Genomic DNA, 17,692 nt, shown 5'->3' with positions numbered 1-17,692 from the left:
ATACAAATAAAAGCTACAGCTTCCAGCTAGTTTTACCGAACACGTCTGATGTTTGTTGCCTCTTTAGACCATCTTTGTTCAAGCTTTATATTATTTAATTTAAGTACTTACAATGATGATGATGTCACTTTGTGTCTTCACTTCATAAATCTTCGGTTATACTGTTATTTAAATAATTATCTATTATCTATTACTAACAATTAGCAAGACATCGGCTAATTGTTTGTAAGTGTGGTTTGTTGTTTAAAAACAATAAGAGTGTGTGGCCTAGCGGTATAACTGTGTTTTTTGCTAAGTAGGGGGTCCCCTTGCGCCTACCCTTTTCTTTTCTTTTTATTATAGGTTAATTTCATTATTGACCTGACCAATTGTTGTTAGGTTTTTGCTTAATAGGTCCATTTATTTTGTGTATTCTAGATGCTTCGATTGTCATAAAGCCACTCACTCAAATATGAAGGGATTAGCCGGTTTCCCCTCTTAGTCTATAATTAGTTAGCAATGTTATGTAGATAGATTGACCAATGTATAATACAAGTGTAAAAAAAAATTATTTCGCCGTCTCTATAATCATGTTACTTGTAAACCATTTATCATATCATTTATACCATATTCATAGTCAAAATCCATTACTTGTTCATTGTGAAGAGAAATATCAAGAACGATAAAATTCAGTCAATGTTTTCTTAGTCTTTGACCCTTGTGGGCTTTTCGAATCATTTTATGATATTCTCTCTTCTCATGGTTCTTACTTGAAAATGATTTGTTGATATTCTTTGTAGCATGTTAAATCCCAAATTCAACAAAGTTGATCTTAGCTTTCAAGAAGTTTTTGTTCGCTACTCTTTCAAATATTCAAATGGTATACGCAATGTTGACTGATGTAGACTGTGTTGGTATAAATTTAAGTGAATGTGTAACTTTTCTCTGAATTTAAATGAATATGTAACATTTCTCAAACGAGTGACATTGTGTGTATTCTAAAGAATACTATATTACTGTGTCTAACGAAAATCTAAAAGATGGTCTTTGTTATATAAAAGATTAACTTGACTACAAGATAATTTTGGAAACTTGGTAGAGTTATGGAGTTCAAGCTTCTATATACATTCACCATTTTGGTAAGGAATTAGATGAGTAGTTTGAGGAAGACAAGGCATAAGTTGTGAGTCCAAGTGAACAACAATGAGATATTATATTGAGATATTATATCGAGGGCCACGAAAATGAGGATATGTTGTTAGACAATTTGTCTATGGACATCGAACTCAATAAGGAGATTATTATTGAGAATATGAGACATAATGTTTTTTTGTTTACTTTTAATACTTCACAATCTTGACGTTAATGAAACGAAAACAGAACAAAAGCTTATATAATATGTAACACCTTAAACTCCAAAAAAATAGCAATAACCAACATTTTATGAATCTAAGCTCTAAATACATCAAGGGCATATAACACAAATAAATATTCTAGTGAACCACATATGACTAAACTAAGATACATCAAATGGGTGTTACTACAATGTTCTATGACATAAGATCCCCAATACAATCTTCCAAATCAGATATCTTCTACGCCACCAAAAACAATCTTCTATACACACCATGTCCAACAACCACTTCTACACTTTACATGATAAGAAAGTGTATATACTCATATTAGTTTTGTAACAAAAGCTAATTAATTTAATATATTCAAAATCAAAATGGAAAAAGAAAAACTAACATAACATAGAACAAAGGAACAACCTTTTAACGTACAAAAATTTCATGATAAAATCCACATGTAAACAGACGACCAAGTTGTAAGAGCAAAAGCAGCAGCCAAATAAGTCCACATCATCAACATCGCACACTCTTCTTGCCCAACACCAAACAACTCAGCCACTGTACCTACATTTTTCATATAACTATTCCCATAAAACAATAAGTCAAAATAAATAATATGTTTGACTTTCAAAAGTCAAACACCACTTACATTTTCCTACCAATATGGCCATTTTACTCTATTTGTTACACATTGCTATTATAAGTAAGTAAATCCATTTATGTTGCTATTTTTAAGTAAATAATTATAAAGTACGTTGCTATTTCCTACATATTTGGGCTTACTGATATTGACGCCAGGTGGCAGAGCAAACATTATCAACAACACGAATCTGAAGAGCGGGTCCACCGGAACCAATCCCATATTTGTAGCCATTTTTATCACACCAATCCCAACAACAGGAAGAATCAAATACCTCACTATCATAATCGTGATAATGATTGTGGGCCCCACACTCGCCTTTTTTAGACCTATCAACAATTTCATCATTTAAAATCCAACCGTATATAAAAAAAAATCCATTTTTTTAAAGTGTATTATTATTTAAAACTTAAAAGTACCTTGTGTGAGGTTGCCTCCTAGTATAAGAGTCAAACAAGGTATGGTTCCATCCCTATATCATATATATATGACAACATCATTAAAAAAAACATCATAAATTTTCACAAAATCTTATGTTTTAAAGATTTAATAATGTTAGTTAATTAATATGTACCCGAGTAATGTCATGGAGTCTTGAATCACACGTAAAGGAGCTTTTTCACCTACTAAAAGATTTTTTATCCATGGGATTGCCCCAATAATTAGTCCTGCAAACTAGTTAAAGGTTATTATTTTTTGTATAAGTAGAAGAATATTACGAGTTTAACCCACTACTTATGGTTAATTACCAATTGGTCCTTGAATTTATGTGGGATGGAAATTTTACACTTACAGAGCCAAGGGTAGGTGGAGCTAGTAACTGCTCTACTATTTTCTTTATTATTTCCACTAATTGATCTGAAATTGACCCATCTTTTTTCTTCACAATCTGCAGAAAGATTGTGGATGATAATATTTCTTTTCTTAAACATTTAAATTGTGATAGATTCAAGCTATGTAATCATTGTAATGAAGCTTACACATTGGTTTTCTGTATCTTGACTAGTCAAACTTGATGAAGGCATGATTGTATTGATATGATCATCATCTTGTTTATTGAGAAGATGAGTGTTTTGATCTGAATAATTTGAGAACTTATCGATTTCTTTTATAGCATTGTACTTCAAAGCTGAGGCTTGGATCATCTGATAAGTACATGTCCATGTGTAGAAACTACCTAACTAGATGAAAATTCAAACATACATTATGAGTTTTCTTTGAAGAGCATTTTAGACATTTGACTAATGGTGAATGCTTACAGCCATGGAGAATGATGCATAAGAGAGAGCCTTAGCTTTACAGATGCCATGATCACCGAATGGGCTGCCATCATCCATGCAGATTGCAGGAATCATTATCAATAGAAGATTTGCAAAGTTTCCTAATTTTTCATGAAAATTGGAAGTGAAAAGATTAGAAAATAAAAAGAAACAATGTTAAATGGTGAAGATGAAGATGAAGATGAATAATAATACCCAAATTTTACCTGTTGAACACATAGCTATGATGAGGCCTTCTAAATGAGGCTTTGGTTTGATTAGTTTTATTGCTATCCATCCCAATATTCCTCCACATATGAATGTTATTCCTATATTTATTGGCATAAACCACCTATAAAAATAAACTAAACCACGTTAACAGGATTCTACAACATTTACGAATTAATATCTGTTTATAAAATAGATGTATAATGCTGTTATTAGAAGGAAAGGAGTAAAGATTTTACATTGAGATGATGTCTTCAAAGGTGACAGTCTCCACAAGGCTTGCAAATATAAGTGAAGGCGTGAAAACCACAAACACAATCTGAAAACATTGAGCAAATTTATTACTAGTGTCCACCTAGAATTCAATTTTAATTCTACTAAGTTTTTTTGAAAGTGGAAACCCTAGAAATTGGGATCCTGGATCGGGTTTAACATGTATGTATGAATTGTGATGATAAATAAGAGATGAAATTTACCTTGTTAAGTGAGTTTCGAGTGTTGCTGGGAAGTAGATTGAGGTAATCAGTAGCCATGAAAGCTCCGACTGCACTTACGATCAACACCTGCAGTATCGGCATCGATGCCACCACCAACAGTCCCCAAAATCCCATTTTGATTACTTTCCCTCTCAATTAAAATTTGAACTTAACAATTAAAAATTACATATTGTGTGCATAGAGAGCGATAGATGAAGATGGAATAATGGAAATTAGAAGAGTGAGACTGATGATGTCTCTGCCTCTTTAAGATCATCAATAATAGGAAGAAGACGATATATCTTGCCTCTTCATGTCATCGTTGTTCAGATTTTATTTTATTTGAATAATAATTACAATAATAGGAAGAAGGAAGAAGAAAAGAATTTGAGTTGTGGGGAATGGACTTCTCACAGTATTTTATTGATTATTCTTATTTGTTAATTGTATTGTTGTTACGTGTTACTGTTTTATTTTGTAATTGTGTACTATATAAGTTAATTTTAATTAAGAATCAACCAATTTTTTCTTTGGAAATCCGAAGAGCCAAGTGAATAGTTTTATTATATAAGTTAATTTTCATTGACCTTATTATCTACAATAACTAACATTTGTAATTTTATATCAATTTAGGTGACATATAATCTAAAAACCTGTTTAAATAGCACATGTTAGTGATAGTCTAACGAGTAACGAGATATCAGATGTTGCTGAGATACAAATGTGAGTATGTAAGTTGTTCTAAAATAATTGTCGGTGTTTGCGGATCAAAGTAAGAATTTCTGTCAGTAGGTTTATTCAAAAATTTAGTTTTGGTATTTATAGTTTTCTTCAATAATTTTGGTTCATATTTTCCACTGTTATAATGATTTTGGTACCTTGAATAAAGATAGAATTAATGTTGGTATAGTTTCATAACTCAATCATATGACAAAAAAAAACATCAAAATTTCACAATTATTCGTTTAAAATCAAACAAGGCTTTTCATTAATCCTATCTTTATTATAGGTAGTTCACACTTTTTTTTTCTTCGATTTTGGTCAATAGTTGTCAAAGATGGTTTCCAAATCAATCTCAAATTTAGAAGTTATTTACCCAAAAACTGAAAAATATAAAAGTTTAATATCTTAAATTTTGTTTTTTTAATTTGATCGACTTAAAAGAGAATAACTTTAATAATATGTTGGTTAGTATATTATTTGCTACATAATAATAAACAATTGCAATTCAAAACTACACAAATGATCTTTTTGCTTTGAATCTTCAAGAGTTGAGGTAGTGATCTTTAAGTCCAACAAAGAATTAGAAACGTATTTTTGGAAGCACAAGAATCCAATAATTGAGCAAAATTTTGTAGAAATTACAAAATAAATTTTAAGATCCTATGAATTGAATCGACCAAAGCCCAAAAATGATTTTTCAAGTTTCAAGTCAAGATCCACATGAAGACCGTTGACCATCCAGTAAGTGCAAATGTTGCGAAAACGTAAGTCCACATCGTAAGCACCGAACACTCCTCTTGTGCAACATTGAATAATTGTGTCATTGTACCTACATACATGCACACGATGCAAGATTTAAATGAAATTTAATCAATGGATTTTTTGTAATTATCTAATGCATACTTTCCATATGATGAAAGATTTAAATGCATGCACAATTTTTTGTTACACACATACTAATTCAATGAATTTGCAAATATAAAATGTCTAAAAAATTCATTTTTGCTTCAAAGAAAGGCTTACTGATATTCATGGCAGGTGGCACAACAAACTGGATCATGAGCACAAAACTAAAAAGAGGATCAGATGGAAGTAATCCCAAAGCGCCAGCACCTTTAACAACTCCAATTGCAATTACAGGAAGAATCAAGTATCGGATCACAGTAATTGTGATGATGGTAACATATCTTATGTTTGCATTTCTCAAACCTGTAAAAAATAATCAACAAAGAATTTACAATCCATAAACATATAACTTAGTTTAATTTCTTTCATTTTTTTCCGTACCTTGTATCAAATTTCCTCCTAATATAAGTGTGATACAAGGTATTGTTCCATCCCTAAATTATCATAAAAAAGTTGGTAAGAAGCTATATATACTCAGAATGATGTGACATTAATTAACCCGTAAATATAAGATTTAATAACTATAACTCATGATAAATCATACCCAAGTAACGCGATAGAGTCCTCGATCACTCGTAATGGAGCCTCATCACCAATCAATAGTTTTTTCAACCATGGAACTGCACCGAAAATGAATCCTGCAATCTGATAATAACGTGTAATTGATAAAAATAATATTATAACAATGAAAATATATAACATGAAGTGATATACACAAAAATAATTACAAACTTACAGCACCAATTGTTGGAGGTGCTAATAGCTCTTCCAAAATATTTTGTAAAGTTTCTATCAGTCTAGAGAAAGACCCTTCTTTTCTCTCATTGTTGGCTAGATCTTTGTACACCATCTACATATAAACCGAGTATGTATAAGATTTATTTAAGAGTTATTAACAAAAATGATCTTATACAGTATAAGTGTTAGGGGTGAACATTTGGATCAAACCAGACCGGTTTTACAGAAATTAGTGGACCTTGCACCTGACCTGTTTAGGCTTACCAGGTCAAGATCTGATTCCTGATTCTTGGACGTAAAAGTGAGCATTTGGACTGGCTCTTGGACCGAACCTGTTTTGCAGAAATTGATGGACCTTGGACCGGACCTGTTGATGTTTACCAGGTCCGGAGGTCCAAATGTTCACCCTTAGGAAGTGTATATCGCTAAAAAGGAAGGCTTATTTTACTAGGTTGTTGGTCATTTTCTTAAAGTACATAAAATTGTAATTATGTAATAACTACTAATATGGGAGATCCTAATGTGGTCATTTTTTGTGGATAACTCTTTCTTTAATATGTTAAACAACAAATAATCAAATATGAAACTCACAGTTGGATTTTCTGGATCAACGTGCGCTTGACCTTCATTTAATAAGAGATGACTTGTTTCATTTGCATTGAAGTCTTTGTTTATATCCTTGATCAATAAATCCTCCGACTTTTTCATTTCATTGTACTTCACAGCTGAGTTTCTAATTAATTGGTATGTATATGTCCATATATAGAAACAACCCGCCTACAGAAATTTAAATCCACATCATTTAATTAAATTAAAATGCAATTATCACAAGAAGCAAGTAATTTAAAAAGCAAAAAAAAAAAAAAAAAAAAAAAAAAAAAAAAAAAAAGACTTACTGCCATAGAAAATGATGTATATGAGAGCCCATTAGCTTTACAAACGTTACCATCTCCAAAAGGACTTCCACTTTGAGTGCAGATTGCCGGAATGATTATTAAAAGGATGTTTCCCAAGTTGCCTAAAAAAATAAATAGTTAACGGACTATTTTTGCCATTTTTGTATAGTTAAGGGAGTGTTTTTATCATTACTACTCTAGAGAGTCTTTTTCTTGTTTATACATACTTAAGGTACGATTTTGTCATTTATGTATAAGTAAGTATATAAGGGGCTATTGTTGTCTTTTATGTATAGTTTAGGGACTATTGTTGTCATGTATGCATGTTTGGTAACTTACCAGTTGAACACATTGCAATGATTAGGCCCTCCATATGTGCTGCTGGTTTGATTAGTTTTACTGCTATCCATCCCAATATTCCTCCACACAAAAATGTTAATCCAATATTTATAGGCATAAACCACCTAAAACAATCCAGAATTACAATATTTATATATAGAAAATTAATTAATTAGCTAATAAATTATTTATGTAACAAAACATGTTATATATACCATGAGATTATGTCTCGAAAGGTGACACTTTCGGCAAGACTTGCAAAAACAAGAGATGGTGTAAAAGCCACAAAGACAATCTGCATACGTTATTAATTCGATTATTAGGATAAATGCGTTATTAATATAATTTTAATGTATGAACTTTATTTATTAAAAAAATCAATTAACAGATAACAAAAATACCTTATTAAGGGAGCGACGAGTGTCGTTGGAAAGAAGATTGAAGTGATCTGTAGCCATTAAAGCTCCTATGACACTCACTATTAAGACTTGCACTATTGGCATTGATGCCACCCCGAAGAGTGTCCAAAAGCCCATTTTTATAAATTTCTTTTTGATGAATTGATTTAATCTTGATATTTGTTATGTGATGAAATGTTGATGTTGTCGTTTGTCTTTTATAAGTGTGCGTAAGGGGCTGTATAAAAGAAAAGAAATACCAGTCTACACTTGGTGTCTATTGATATTATTTTTGTTAAAAACAATAGGGATTTAATGGTCTTTTTACATACAAAAGACACGTATTTCTCGTATTTGTACTTCGTGAAACATACATAACACTCCCACAGTTCCACCTTTTTAACCCTTTTTTTTCTGTTTCTTGATTTTCCTGTGAAAATGAATAGTGAAATGATTAGATTTGTGGGGTTGTTTTTAACAAAACGGCGTGAAGGGAGAGGGAAAAAGTGTAATGAACGTGGGAAGGGGATGAGAAAGTGTGGTATGTGTGTGAAAGGGAGATAATCTTGTCCTTTTTTTCCTAGAGTAAATTACAGTTTTACCCCTCGTTATATATATTTCTTACAGTTTCCCCCCTCATTATATCTAATCAATATTGGTCATAAAATTGCGTTCTTGTAAAGTTTTCTTTTTTAATATTGCTCATAAGTTTGAGGTTCTTGCAAGCTTGGTCCTTAAGTATAACTGAGTTTTCAATCTTGGTTCCTTAGATGTAGTTATTTTACTCGGATGGAGAATAAAACCTTTCATACAATAACAAATAAGGACTAAATTTGCAAGTGAAAACTTTGATACTTATAATTGAAAAAATTAAATATACCCACGAACCAAAAGTAAAATTTACAACGTTTCCTGTTTAAACTAGGACCGGTTCTTATAAAGAGACAACTTATAGTACATATAAATAATCTTATAGAAAGACAAATTATGGTACATACAAGGGAAAATGACTTTTTGCAGGTAACAAACTAATATTTTTCGTATATACTTTCTTATTTTTTATACATAATTTATCATTAAATTCATCTGAATTTTTCAAAACTACAATTTACCCGCGTAGGTTAATATATTTTTTGTATATGATTTGTCATTAAACTTTTTTATACATGATTTATCATTAAATTATATCTCACTCATCTTTTTCGGCCAACATCATCCACTTTTACATCTCGCACCACCAATATCCACTTCCAATAACAAATATCACCTTCCATCACCATCATTCGTCACGACAAACATCCACCTCTAGCAACAAACACCCTTTTGCATCATTGAACGGGGGTGGTTACACGTGGCTCATGATGAGAAAGAGAGAGAGAGAGAGAGAGAGAGAGTGGTTTTCACAAAATTGTAGGAGAAGAAGAGAAACATGCAAATGTGTGAGCATCGGTAGTAGGGATGTTGGTGGTAATAAAGAGAAGGGATGAGAGTGTTTTCATCGGGGATGAGCAGGAAAAAACTCTATACTTTGCAATGTTTTTTTTTCTAAAAAAAAAGAACATGTAAAATTATGATTTCTTTCTTTTTTGGAATTGTATTGGCTTAAGAAAGATGATCGGAAAATTGATGATAACTGAAAAAGATTGAAAGTGGCGAATATGTACAAAAGTTAGTTAAATAGTGAATTATGTACACAAATATAAACTTTATGGTCTTTCTTTGAACACAAAATATGAGTTTAATAATAGTTTTGAACAAATAAATCGGCTAGACATGCAATAGCTGATCTACATAATATTTTTTTTGAACGATAAATGTTAGTTTAATAGTAAATCATATACAAAGTATAAAAAATAATTAAATATATACAAAATTTGTAATTAATACCCTACACCATCATTTTTCCTACCAATAATATCATTTATACATTTTCTTACTACCTATCTTCATGTCCATGTTAAATAATGATAAATGTACTAAAATATTATTAATTTCATTAAATATGAGACATGTCAACATTTAACATGAATAGAAAAAAAAATGTAAGAGAATATTTAAGTTTTTATGGATAGAAAAAGAATGTAAAAGAATTTTTAATTGTCTTATGCTATTAAAAATAATAGACACGTTTAGATTGAAATAAAAATATTTTTCTAGTGCGACACAAAACAAAATGCTAAAAGCATATGGTATGGTCAACCATAAGTGATATTTTTGCTGATATGACATCTCATAACATGGTCATGACACCATGAACACCATTTCCCCTTTGGTGTTATAATATATCTTGTTGACGTTATGACATATTGAAACGGGAACATTGATTGGCTGCACATTTTTTCTCTCTCTATTTTTTTCCTATTAACCTCTTCATAACATGGTCATAACACCATAAACATCATTTCCCTTTTGGTGTTATAAGGTGTTATAACACCACCTCAACGGGCCCATACCTAATGCTCTATGCAAAACCTTAGTTGGCCGGGTAAAATATAATGTATATATCAAGATCTAAATATTATTATAAAAATCATTCCATATTTCTAATGTACCTCAAAACGACAAGTTTATATTATAACAAAATAACAAATGAAGTACAGGCTGCTGTTTTTGTGGTCCATAAAAAAGAATAAATATATTAGAGGTAACGACAACAAAAACATAGTACTAAAAAAAATAAAACTATACCCCTTTAATTAATTACTTCTCACATAACTTTGATATTTTGTTCCAATCTATTTTATTTTTTATTTGTTTATTTTTTATTGTAGTTCATAGTTGTGTTATTTATGACTTAGAAATTAAAACTTTTTTGCATTGTAGTTTTTTACAAGAATTTTAAATTCAACATAATAAATTAAAATCATTTATTCTCAAATGTCATGTTTTCATTGAATATAACACATGTTATTTTTTAGAATTTTTAGAATTTCTTTTCCACTTACGTGTTCTTGTGTTTTTCATTTACTTAAATTTAAAATCCATATTTTCTCAAATAGATAATTGTATTAAATTTCAGAATAAATATTTATAATCGTTTTTTTTCTAAAGGTTTAAATATGTTAAATAGATCAATGTCATTTTATATATATATATATATATATATATATATATATATATATATATATATATATATTGAATTACTTATTTTATTCATTACAACTTTTATATTTATATAAAAGTATTATTTTAAAAAATACGTAATGCTTACAACTTTGTATTAAATTTTTATTTTTAATAAATCAGTGTAATATACAGATCTCATATATAACTGTTTTAAATGAATAGATTTATCAGCAAATTTTAGTTATTATAATAATAATAATAATAATAATAATAATAATAATAATCTACAACTTATTCTTGGAGTCTTTTATTTTAGAAATTTGGTGTTACTAGACGAGTTGATACAGACATCCAGAAATAATTGATCAAATTAATTGATCGAAGTAACATGCAAAGTTGTAGAAAAATACGCAATTTGTTATTTTTATATGTATTTATATTTTTTTTTAAAAGTAAAAAACTTGATACAGAACGAAAGTATTTATGTTTGTCAAAACCAAAATGAACTTTAAAAAAATCTGTGAATAGCTGCTATAATTTGTGAACTTGATTTTAAACATGGTTTAAAGTAATTGTGTTGACTAATCATATTTAATCGAGTTAGTATTTCAAATCCTAATAAAACACAAGTTTAATTTGTTTTGTAAAAGTATAATCTTTTCAACACGCTTTATCACTAACCAAATATCCCCTTTAGTTCAATGTATTAAAAGTACAATCGATAGAACTTCAAAGAATATATAATCATTGATTAAACATATTCTAAGTATATTATGAAATTTTATTATTTTTATGACGACAAATTAATAAATAGTTGTAATATTCAAAACTATTAAAATGTATTACATTTTATAAAACTTCTAGTACATGACAAGCATCAGTTGCATAGGGCAGACCAGTTTGTTAAGCCTACCTCTATATAAGTCAAATACTCAAACACACACACACACACACACACACACATATATATATATATATATATATATATATATATATATATATATATATATATATATATATATATATATTGTTTCATTTTGAGAATTTGAGAGGTAAACTACTAAAAGTACCGGTTTTTAGTTTTCTAATTGTATAATAGTGATAATTTATGCGACTATAATTGTCAATTTAATTTGTAATTAAAAAAAATACATTTTTAATGATTTAGATAAACAAATCTATTTGGACATCCTAAAAAAATTAATGGACAAACTAAAAGAAAAAGATTAATGATCATGAGGGTGACTCAATAAATGTTAAGTTAATTAAAGTTAAAATATGAAAATCGATTATCGATCATTATTTCATAAGCAAAAAAGCCAATCAATTACCAAAAGATTTGCATCTACTTCGTTATTTTAAGGAATATGGGATCCAGTGCATGTATAGTCTAGAGTTTGATTTGCTTGATTAATTAAATAAAAGTAAACATGTAACGACAAGGGTTGTCCATGCACGTGAATCATCAAATCTAAATCTACCTCCTTATTTTGAACGAATATTTAGTTGAATTTAGTTGTACACTATAAGTTTTTAAAATGTGTTAGATTATATATATATATATATATATATATATATATATATATATATATATATATATATATATAAAAAGATAAATACTTTTAAAAACTATTTGAAATAGCCTTTGGGATATTAGTTTTTTTTTTAAATACTAAAACTCTTAAAACTACGAACTTGAGCTACAGCCTTTTGGTTATCGATCCTTGTTCATTATTATACTAGTTTTTGGATGATTGTATTTAGAGATTTATCTTTTTCGATTTACAGATCAATAATCGTCAACTTTGACTTAATTAGGATACTATAAAAACATTGATTAGAGCATCATAATACTTTTAAAATTCTTGATTATCAGTAAAAGACTAAAAGTACCTGATAATTGTTAACAATTTATGGTTAGCGTTTACTATATATGAGAACGACATATAAAAATACTCATACTAAAAAAGATCCTATAAAATTAGAAATATATAATAAAAAAGAATAATGTTTTTTTTTGGTTAATAATAAGGTTATTAGCGAGTTCAATTACGAAATACCGGAATTAGTTAAGATACGAAATAATTTAGATATTAAAATGTAAATAATTAATAGAATCAAACAAGATAGAAAGAAACAATCTCTGTTGATTCTCCGATTCCTACCAAATCGTAATCTCCGAGATAACAGATTTCATAATACGTTCATTTGATTCATAATTCCGATATTACAGGATTCTATATAATTTATTCATTCAATCATTGGAGATTATTTACTGTAACACGTCTATACGACGCTAAATGAGATGAATGAAAGAATCTAATAGTTGAAATTTATGAACTCAAACAATAATAATGAATTATGAATCTACATATTGTAAAGTTAATAAAAAAAAAGTGGAATATGAAAATGACGAACCTGGATGAATGATATGAGAAGGGATTGAATGTGGTATCTGTGTGAAATTCTTGGATTATATGTATTATATAATAATAATATAACAATTTGAGTTTATTTCTTATGAGATGATAAAAGGAAAAGAAGCTGCACATTTTGGTATATATATAAAGAAGAAACCAAAACCAGGGAGAGAGGAAGGGGAGGGATTAGGGAATTAGGGATGGTGGAAATGATGTGTTGCGGAAAGCTGTATTTCACCTCCACCACTACAAGACAAAATATGGAGTTTTGAATACGTATACGTATATTTTCCCCAAAATTTTGGTTAATTTCCCTTGATTTTTCCTTTTTCTTTTCTTAATTTGAGGGAGGTTTTGTTAAGATATTACTGTGTCTTGAAAATCCTTATAAAGATAGAGCATCTCCATTTCTTAGCATTGAATATGTATCATGTCCCATTATCAATATATAAAATTTTAATTTTTATAAACTTATCTTAGGTATTTATAAATCTCTTGAAGATTTATAAATAGGTCTCATATTTGTATTCATTTATTTAATTTATCATTTATATATGAAATAATAATACAAAAAAAATAGTTTTTTGGAAAGGGAACTTCCCTAACGAGGGTTTCCGGGCCAGCTTTCGCGCACCGACTAATCTCCCGCTGCAAACATGAGGCTTTGCCTCATGCCCTGGAGTCACTGCAGGCGAACCTCCATGACTACAAGGGCTGAGTAGTGTCAGGATTTGAACATGGGTCAATAGGTTATCCACCATATCTTCCACATGCCTTACCAAGTCACCACAACCCAAGTGGTTAAAAAAAATAGTTTTATATTCTTGTTGTGTGTTTTTGCGATGCATATTCAAATTTTGTTATGAATCTATAAAAATTAACAAAAAAGAATGTATAAAGTGTATATTTTATAATAGAAAGGGCTAATATGTAACTTGAAATGATATTAATGAACATGACATTATAGTGTAATGCATTGTCATTTGTTTAACATATTTAATCATTTTTATTTTTTTAATTGTTTGTACATGATTTGTCATTAAATTATATTTTGTTGTTTAATTAATATAATTTTGACCAACTATTTTATATCTATTCGGTGTACATGTCAAAAACATCATTAAACTTATATTTGTTGTTCAAGAAACACCATTAAACTTACATTTTTATATATAGATTACTATTAAACTAACTTTTATAAACATTTAATCACATTTATCTTTTCCGGTCATTATCAATTTTCCATGCTTCTTCTCCAACCAACACAATTCCAAATATAGAGAAAACATCATTTTACATGTTCAATTTTTAAAAGTGTTCCAAAGCATACTCTTCGGTGAAAACTCCACTCCTCCCTTACTACCCCTACTCTCTCTCTCTCTCTCTCTCTCTCTCTCTCCCTCCCTCCTGTTATTTTATGAAACAACCCTACCATATATTTATCTCTCTTCCCTTTTTACGTGAGGTTTTAAATCAATTTGTTGCAGGTTGAATATGATTTTAGAAAAGTTTCTTGGTGGTGGTGACTAGTAGACATGGGTGGTTGTGGTGGTGAATGGTGGTAATGAGACCATGTGGTGCACCTTTTACAGCATACCGCGGTATAGTGTGATATGCTGTAAACATCGCACCGACCCCCCCCCCCCAACAAAAGTGTGGTATGCATACATTGTGTTACAATTTTATCGCACGGGAAAAAAAGCACTCCTTCAAATGTTGTACTTCATGCATAAAATGTGTATTGTGGTAGGTGTGGTATGACACCAACCAGTTTTGTGGGGTGAGACAAAAAAATAACATGACATTGCAAAAATATGGTAAGTGTGGTATGACACCTACCATGGTCGGACCCACAATAGATCCCAGGATGCCCCTATTAAAAATTTAGTATTGTAATTTTTGTAGAAAAATTTTGTAACATCCTGATGTCAAGGTAATCCTATCTCCAGTCCTTTAATTTAATTATATTGCATTTGGTCTTAAAGTTCAAGAGTATAAGTATAAGGGGCCTTAATGACATTATGGTCATTATGGCTTCGGAGTACGCTAAGTGTACTAGGGCGCGCCCTACTACGCTGGGCGTACGTCCTAAAAGTGGAAACCCTAATTTTTAGGGTTTGGTAAGTATTTAAACATCCTTAAGTCTCATTTCCTCCCTACTTTTCAGCCTCCATTAGCATAAGTCGATATCCCTTGCAACCCTAGCCTCTCTTGAGCCCTTGGAAGGTTGAGTGTGAGTTTGTGAGTGCTCCATAAGAAGAAGCAGGTGGTGTCAAAGCTTTGAAGCTTGAAGCAAGGCTTGGATCTGGAAGTTTTGCTCCTTTCTCCATCATCTCAAGGTATAAAGTTCATACCTTGATGGCTTGTTTTCTAGATCTCATTTTGGGTGTTTTATGTTACTTTTTGGGACCAAAAGTCTCATATTGAGCATGACATGTTCTGGAGGTTTTAAGTTGTCATTTCAGACCCTAGGAGGGGTCCTTAGTCATAAAAATGGAGTCCCTTTGGTTAGATTTTCTCTATGCATCATGTAGAATGTCTTAATGAATTAAGACCTTGTGTTAAGGACTTTATAGACGTGTAAAGTCATAAAGTTGGAAACTTTATGAATCTAGGGTGCATTTGGACCGTAGATCTGAAGTATAGGCTTGAATGCTTAAGCCATTAAGCACTTAATTAAGTTTTGAAGTTGCGAGGTTACGCCCTGCGTAGGTGGGAGTAGACCCCACGTACTCGGTCAGCCACCCCGTAAGCTGGTCAATGCGAGGCTTCACGTACACTAAGCGTACCTCTGAGTTACACCCCGCGTACTCGCATGAGTCAGCCCTTGTTAAATTGACTCGGCTAGGTTGACTCAGTTGGTTTAGTGGGTTTGACCAGTTGACTTTCACAAGTTGACTTGGACTTTGACCAAGTTTGATTTTGAGGGCATTTTGGGTATTCTGAGATTTTGATGGAATTGGTCACTTGGTGGATATAGGTATTGTATAGAGAGATGAGATTCAGAGTCGGGCCTCATCAATTATGTTCATTTTGCGAGGTGAGTTTTCCTCATTGTACTTACGGGTCGAAGGCACCAAGGCCGTCCCATTGGTTTGATAACCCAATATTTGTTGGTATGCTGAGTATGGCTAGATATGCATGCTAGTTCTGATATGCTAGTTGGTAGATCTGTAGGACTACTTATGATATTGTTTGTATGATTATATGTATATGATCTTATCTGTTATATGTCAAAATATTGTGTGGGTTGGGTTGAGGTTGTACTGCTTCGTGCGGTAGCCAACAAACCCTAGAGAAATCCATATATGAGCTTAGGGTCGGGTAGGGCATGCCAGACTCATACTGAGGGCTCATGTGCATTCCAAATACGAGTTGAGGGTCCGGTAGGGCAATCTAAACTTGTACTGAGGGTCCAGTGGTAATTAGTCCAGGGACTGATCTGGTCGGGGAGCAAGCCATACATAAGCTGAGGGTCGAGGGCAAGCCAAACTTATGTTGTGGGCTCAGTAGTAATCCAATCTGTTAGATGTGGACCCATTGCATGTTGTTATTGTATATGTGTTATTTGTTGTGTTGGTATTTTGGGGGAACTCACTAAGCATTGGGCTTACAGTTTTGGGTTATGTTTCAGGTACCTCACATGATCGCAGGAAGGCGAAGGCGTGATTGTGCACCTCCTCGTGTTTTGATTTTATGATTTTAGGAAAACTATGATATTAAACATGTTTTGAAAACTACATTGTAAACAATTATGATTTTGGTTGGTTTCAAAAAGTTTAAATTTGTCATGATTTTTTATGGATGTTACAAATTTGGTTTTATGTAGTATGTGTGTGTGTGTGTGTATATATATATATATATATATATATATATATATATATATATATGTTTAGCGAGATATCAACAAAAGTTGTGGTTGGTTTAGATGGTTAATGCGTTAGGGAGTGTTTTTGGAGGTTGTAAGTTCAAATCTTCTTTCAAACATATTTTTTCTTTTATTTTCACATCTCCTTTTATATAGCTTTATACGAATTATACCTATTATATTATGATGTTGTGAAAATTAAACACAAGTACTGAATTGTCCAAGTGGTAAAGTGCTGAACTTTTAACTTTGATGTAACACCCCGACTCCCAGGTATATATCTTTACATTTTTATGTCTATATATCAGAAGATCTACTCGATGAGTTGGTGCGTAGACTCGTTGAGTATGGACGCGTTTGGCCACGTAGTTTAAGTGACCAACTCGACGAGTCGGTGAACCCGA

The 17,692-nt window shown here is 30.9% G+C and overlaps 2 protein-coding genes across 5 annotated transcripts; both read right to left on the bottom strand.

Moving 5' to 3' along the window:
• Positions 1-1,345: 1,345 nt before the first annotated feature.
• Positions 1,346-4,276, bottom strand: LOC145166698 (protein PIN-LIKES 7-like). Of its 3 annotated transcripts, none has more exons than XM_079085720.1 (11): positions 3,935-4,276; positions 3,698-3,777; positions 3,458-3,582; positions 3,231-3,352; positions 2,952-3,152; positions 2,765-2,860; positions 2,546-2,646; positions 2,391-2,443; positions 2,115-2,300; positions 1,752-1,895; positions 1,346-1,629 (listed from the first exon to the last, which is right to left on the bottom strand). In XM_079085720.1, exons 1-10 carry the CDS (start codon positions 4,067-4,069, stop codon positions 1,771-1,773), a joined length of 1,224 nt encoding a protein of 407 aa, XP_078941846.1. In that variant the 5' UTR covers positions 4,070-4,276; the 3' UTR covers positions 1,346-1,629; positions 1,752-1,770. The 3 variants fall into 3 exon arrangements, with proteins under 3 accessions (XP_078941846.1, XP_078941847.1, XP_078941848.1); XM_079085721.1 differs by having other exon boundaries at positions 1,346-1,624; XM_079085722.1 differs by having other exon boundaries at positions 1,346-1,624; positions 1,764-1,895.
• An 893-nt stretch (positions 4,277-5,169) lies between these two features.
• Positions 5,170-13,616, bottom strand: LOC145166696 (protein PIN-LIKES 7-like). Of its 2 annotated transcripts, XM_079085719.1 has the most exons (12): positions 13,419-13,616; positions 8,267-8,364; positions 7,938-8,172; positions 7,752-7,831; positions 7,537-7,661; positions 7,198-7,319; positions 6,893-7,078; positions 6,300-6,413; positions 6,108-6,208; positions 5,945-5,997; positions 5,681-5,866; positions 5,170-5,486 (listed from the first exon to the last, which is right to left on the bottom strand). In XM_079085719.1, the coding sequence occupies exons 3-12, from the start codon at positions 8,070-8,072 to the stop codon at positions 5,362-5,364; spliced, it is 1,227 nt and encodes a 408-aa protein (XP_078941845.1). In that variant the 5' UTR covers positions 8,073-8,172; positions 8,267-8,364; positions 13,419-13,616; the 3' UTR covers positions 5,170-5,361. The 2 variants fall into 2 exon arrangements, with proteins under 2 accessions (XP_078941845.1, XP_078941844.1); XM_079085718.1 differs by having other exon boundaries at positions 7,938-8,364.
• Positions 13,617-17,692: the final 4,076 nt, after the last annotated feature.

This window comes from Lactuca virosa, chromosome 3, assembly GCF_052849685.1.
Source record: "Lactuca virosa cultivar CGN04683 chromosome 3, Lactuca_virosa_CGN04683_v6, whole genome shotgun sequence".
Classification (NCBI taxonomy): Eukaryota; Viridiplantae; Streptophyta; class Magnoliopsida; order Asterales; family Asteraceae; genus Lactuca; species Lactuca virosa.
Note: the sequence above shows the minus strand (reverse complement) of the source record. Positions and strands in the feature narration are given on the sequence as shown.

What these genes read in the sequence shown, in the direction of transcription:
- LOC145166698 (XM_079085720.1), bottom strand. Translation starts at nt 4,069, where the DNA reads ATGGGATTTTGGGGACTGTTGGTGGTGGCATCGATGCCGATACTGCAG. An exon ending in CATAGCTATGTGTTCAACAG is followed by an intron (nt 3,353 to 3,457) that starts GTAAAATTTGGG and finishes ATGAAAAATTAG; the next exon opens with GAAACTTTGCAAATCTTCTA. An exon ending in GACTCCATGACATTACTCGG is followed by an intron (nt 2,444 to 2,545) that starts GTACATATTAAT and finishes TATATGATATAG; the next exon opens with GGATGGAACCATACCTTGTT.
- LOC145166696 (XM_079085718.1), bottom strand. Translation starts at nt 8,072, where the DNA reads ATGGGCTTTTGGACACTCTTCGGGGTGGCATCAATGCCAATAGTGCAA. An exon ending in ATACATCATTTTCTATGGCA is followed by an intron (nt 7,079 to 7,197) that starts GTAAGTCTTTTT and finishes AAATTTCTGTAG; the next exon opens with GCGGGTTGTTTCTATATATG. An exon ending in GCCACCTGCCATGAATATCA is followed by an intron (nt 5,487 to 5,680) that starts GTAAGCCTTTCT and finishes GCATGTATGTAG; the next exon opens with GTACAATGACACAATTATTC.